This window comes from Arachis hypogaea, chromosome 11 (genome assembly GCF_003086295.3).
Source record: "Arachis hypogaea cultivar Tifrunner chromosome 11, arahy.Tifrunner.gnm2.J5K5, whole genome shotgun sequence".
NCBI lineage: Eukaryota > Viridiplantae > Streptophyta > Magnoliopsida > Fabales > Fabaceae > Arachis > Arachis hypogaea.
In genome coordinates, this window is record NC_092046.1 from 23,113,484 (window position 1) to 23,117,482 (window position 3,999).

At 37.1% G+C, this 3,999-nt stretch overlaps 1 protein-coding gene across 1 annotated transcript; it reads left to right on the forward strand.

The window, feature by feature from the left end:
* Positions 1-224: 224 nt before the first annotated feature.
* Positions 225-3,386, forward strand: LOC112720548 (probable indole-3-acetic acid-amido synthetase GH3.1). The gene is made up of 3 exons (XM_025771513.3): positions 225-770; positions 905-1,006; positions 1,756-3,386. Exons 1-3 carry the CDS (start codon positions 445-447, stop codon positions 3,134-3,136), a joined length of 1,809 nt encoding a protein of 602 aa, XP_025627298.1. The 5' UTR covers positions 225-444; the 3' UTR covers positions 3,137-3,386.
* The last annotated feature ends 613 nt before the right edge of the window (positions 3,387-3,999 follow it).

Below are 3,999 nucleotides of genomic sequence, written 5' to 3' on the forward strand. Positions count from 1 at the left end.
TGATAAATCAGGCTCATACAAGTTATTGATGACGTGGCACAACATTGGGCCCTACATGTCGGTTAAAGTGTCGAAACCTTGCGTGGTTCGTGGCCCACATGTCCCATACTTACGCTACAAACAAAATAATGAAAAATACTAAAAGTTCATATCTTGTCCCCCTAACCTAGCTAGTATTCAAGTGTAACAAGTAGAAGTAGAACGAATAGTATTTGCTTCCTGCTACCTACATGCACGTTTTCAATTTTTCATTATTTTTTTTCAATTCAATTAATTTTAGACCGCCAATATCACTCTATAAATACCCACATCTCATTTCACAAATCCATTGCTCCCATTCTTCTAAGTTTCTCACTCACCTCTATCGACCTAGAGCTATATAGCTAGCAATCCCATTTTCATTTGCAAAGCCCATTCCTCTATATACTTCAATTAGTTATTATCATGGCCATTGTTTCTGAGTTCTCATTGTCTTCTCATTATCTTGGTTGTGATGATGAGAAGAATGCTAAGGCTATTCAGTTTATTGAAGAAATGACCCAAAATCCTGACAGTGTGCAAGAGAGGGTACTGGCTGAGATTTTGGGCCAAAACGGCGAAACCGAATACCTGAAACGGTTTCAGCTTACTGGTGCAAAAGACCGTGAGACTTTCAAGTCTAAGGTTCCTATTGTTAGTTATGAAGATTTGCAGCCTTATATTCAACGCATTGCTAATGGCGACCGTTCCCCTATCTTATGTGCTCACCCAATCTCTGAATTTCTCACTAGGTATGTACACATAGTCACATACATTTTGAGATGTATTAGTCATATTAATTAGTATATTATAATTCTTTATTGTTTTTGTTCTTTTAATTCTGCTCAAGTAAATGCGAATTGTGACTATTGTGAATTGCATGCAGTTCTGGAACTTCCGGTGGAGAAAGAAAATTGATGCCAACCATTGTTCAAGATCATGACCGCCGTCAATTACTTTACAGCCTCCTCATGCCAGTGATGAGCCTGTAATTCTCTTTTCTTTCACTAGTTAATTCTTATATATTGTTAAAAATTTATCAGATATTCTAAGAAGATAAAATTTGCTGCATACCATTCCTTACCTAGTTAAACACTCCTATTAAAGATGAAGAGATTTTTCATAGAAAAATATGACAAAATATAGAGAAATAATATTTTTTTATCAACTTAAATAATAGGTTAAAAAAAGTTAATTTTAATTTCAAAATTTAAATTTGAATTAATTAGGTTTATTTTAAATTTTACTTGAATTAATTTTTTTATTTTAATTTTAATTTTAAATTTTAAATTTTTATTTTTAGAACATGTATTTAAATTTACTTAATGAACTTGTGATGATTTTTTTCTATAATATGTATTAAATACAAATTTAAAAAAATGAATAAATCATGAAAAGTATAATAAAATTTAAAATATGTTAATTTAAAACTTTAAATATCGAATCTTCAATTTCTAAAAATTTATTAAAATGTTTTTTTTTTTAGAAAATTACAGTTTTATATTTGAGCTAAAATGATAAATTCAGATGTTTAATTTATTGGAATTCATGTGAATTTGTACGAGTTTATCAAGTTGAGCCAAATTTATCTAGATGTCAGTCAACAAGAGAGTTAGCTTGTTGGTGATGCAATATACTCCAGAGCTCATAAAAGTTGAAGAGTTGAAAAAAAAAAAAAATCGTATGACTTTTACGTTTTTCAAGTTAATTAACACAAACATGCATGGTTTTTCACAGATACGTGCCTAATTTGGACAAAGGCAAAGCTCTCAACTTCCTCTTCATCAAAGCAGAAACCAAGACCCCAAGTGGCTTAGTGGCACGCCCAGTGCTTACCAGCTATTACAAGAGCGACCACTTCAAGAACCGACCCTACGACCCATACAACGTCTACACCAGTCCAAACGAAGCAATCCTTTGCCCAGACTCCTTCCAAAGCATGTACACTCAGATGCTATGCGGCCTCATCATGCGCCACGACGTCCTCCGTGTCGGTGCCGTCTTCGCCTCCGGCCTCCTCCGCGCCATCCGCTTCCTCCAGCTAAATTGGGATCAATTAGCACACGACATCGCCACTGGGACCCTAAGCCCCAAAATCACCGACCATTCTCTCAAGGAGTGCATGTCCAAGATCCTGAAACCGGATACGGAGCTTGCCAATTTCGTCAGAAACGAATGCGTCCAAGAAAATTGGGAAAGAATAATCACAAGAATTTGGCCTAACACGAAGTACCTTGACGTGATTGTAACTGGCGCCATGGCGCAGTATATTCCAACGCTTGATTACTACAGCGGTGGGTTACCTCTAGCGTGCACCATGTATGCCTCGTCGGAGTGCTACTTCGGGCTTAACCTTAAGCCTATTTGCAACCCCTCGGATGTTTCTTACACCATAATGCCGAACATGGGTTACTTCGAGTTCTTACCCCACAACGACTCAGCTTCAGCGCGTGGCTCCCACTCGCCAGAACCGCGCCTGGTGGATCTAGCCCAAGTTGAATACGGAAAGTTGTATGAGTTAGTTATAACTACCTATTCGGGGCTGTGCCGTTACCGTGTAGGGGACATTCTCCAAGTCACGGGGTTCCACAACAAAGCGCCGCAGTTCCGGTTCGTGAGGCGAAAGAACGTCTTATTAAGCATCGACTCGGATAAAACCGACGAGGCGGAGCTCCAGAGAGCTGTGGAGAGTGCGTCGACGCTCCTGAAGGAGTTCGACACGAGCGTAGCGGAGTACACAAGCTTCGCCGACACGGGTTCCATCCCTGGACACTACGTGATATACTGGGAGCTTTTGATGAAGGAGGCTTCGATGGCACCATTACCAGAAGAGGTTCTGAACCAGTGTTGCTTGGCGATGGAGGAATCGCTTAACTCGGTCTATCGACAGGGAAGAGTGGCGGACCGTTCTATTGGGCCGTTGGAGATTCGTGTTGTGAAGAGTGGAACGTTTGAGGAGCTTATGGACTATGCTATTTCGAAAGGCGCGTCAATTAACCAGTACAAGGTTCCGAGGTGCGTGAGCTTCACGCCCCTAACGGAGATACTAAACTCTAGGGTGGTTTCTGTGCATTTTAGCCCAGCTGAACCGCACTGGACTCCAGAACGACGCCGTTGAATGGTTACCCTGAAGTGGTACAAAAGGAGAAGAACAAAAGGGGTGTTTGTTATGCGCTTTTGCACAGTGTTGTCTTTCTATGTTACCTTTTTGTTTCCCACTTCTACTAGTTGGCATGTGGCTAGTGGAAATTGAACAGTTAGTTGGTTGTCTGCGTTCATGAAATAATTGCAGCTCGGTGCATTATGTAATTGTCATTTATATGTTGGCGGCCACTTAAATGAAGTAATGAAAAATGACTTATGCTGAAGTTGTCCTTTTGATTGAGACAAGTGTCTCACATAATTTACTTTTTAGTTTAGTTTGATTTTAGTTATAGTTTATTTATGGTATAGTTATCAGAATCAAATCGGGAATTGATTTGGTCATGCGATTGGGTTATTGAGTTACTAATTTAACCGATGGGTCATTGATTTACTTGGTTGACTCGGTTATAATTAAACAAAAATAAAAAATTATAAAAATAAAAATAAAAATAAAAATTAAATACATATTTTTAAAACATATATTAATGATTAATCAAATATCAATTATAAGATATAATTTATGGTGTAAAAACAGATAATAAATTAGTCACTAGTATAAAATAATTTCTCAATTTAAACGAACGAGAGAAAATAAAAGATAACATAACCAATATCAATATATCAATATGTTTATATATTAGATATTGTTACTTATTTAGTATCCATGTCAATCCATACTTAAAAGGATAAAAAAAAAATAAAAAAATCATTCATGGTTTATTATATATTTAGTTTTTGTTACATCCTATAACATATATTGAAAAGAATGTTATTCTCATAGTGGAATTCTTACGTGTCATCTTCCAGGTTCATTCTCAATTTTCTGATAAGTGTGTT

What these genes read in the sequence shown, in the direction of transcription:
- LOC112720548 (XM_025771513.3), top strand. Translation starts at nt 445, where the DNA reads ATGGCCATTGTTTCTGAGTTCTCATTGTCTTCTCATTATCTTGGTTGT. An exon ending in ATCTCTGAATTTCTCACTAG is followed by an intron (nt 771 to 904) that starts GTATGTACACAT and finishes AATTGCATGCAG; the next exon opens with TTCTGGAACTTCCGGTGGAG. An exon ending in CTCATGCCAGTGATGAGCCT is followed by an intron (nt 1,007 to 1,755) that starts GTAATTCTCTTT and finishes GGTTTTTCACAG; the next exon opens with ATACGTGCCTAATTTGGACA.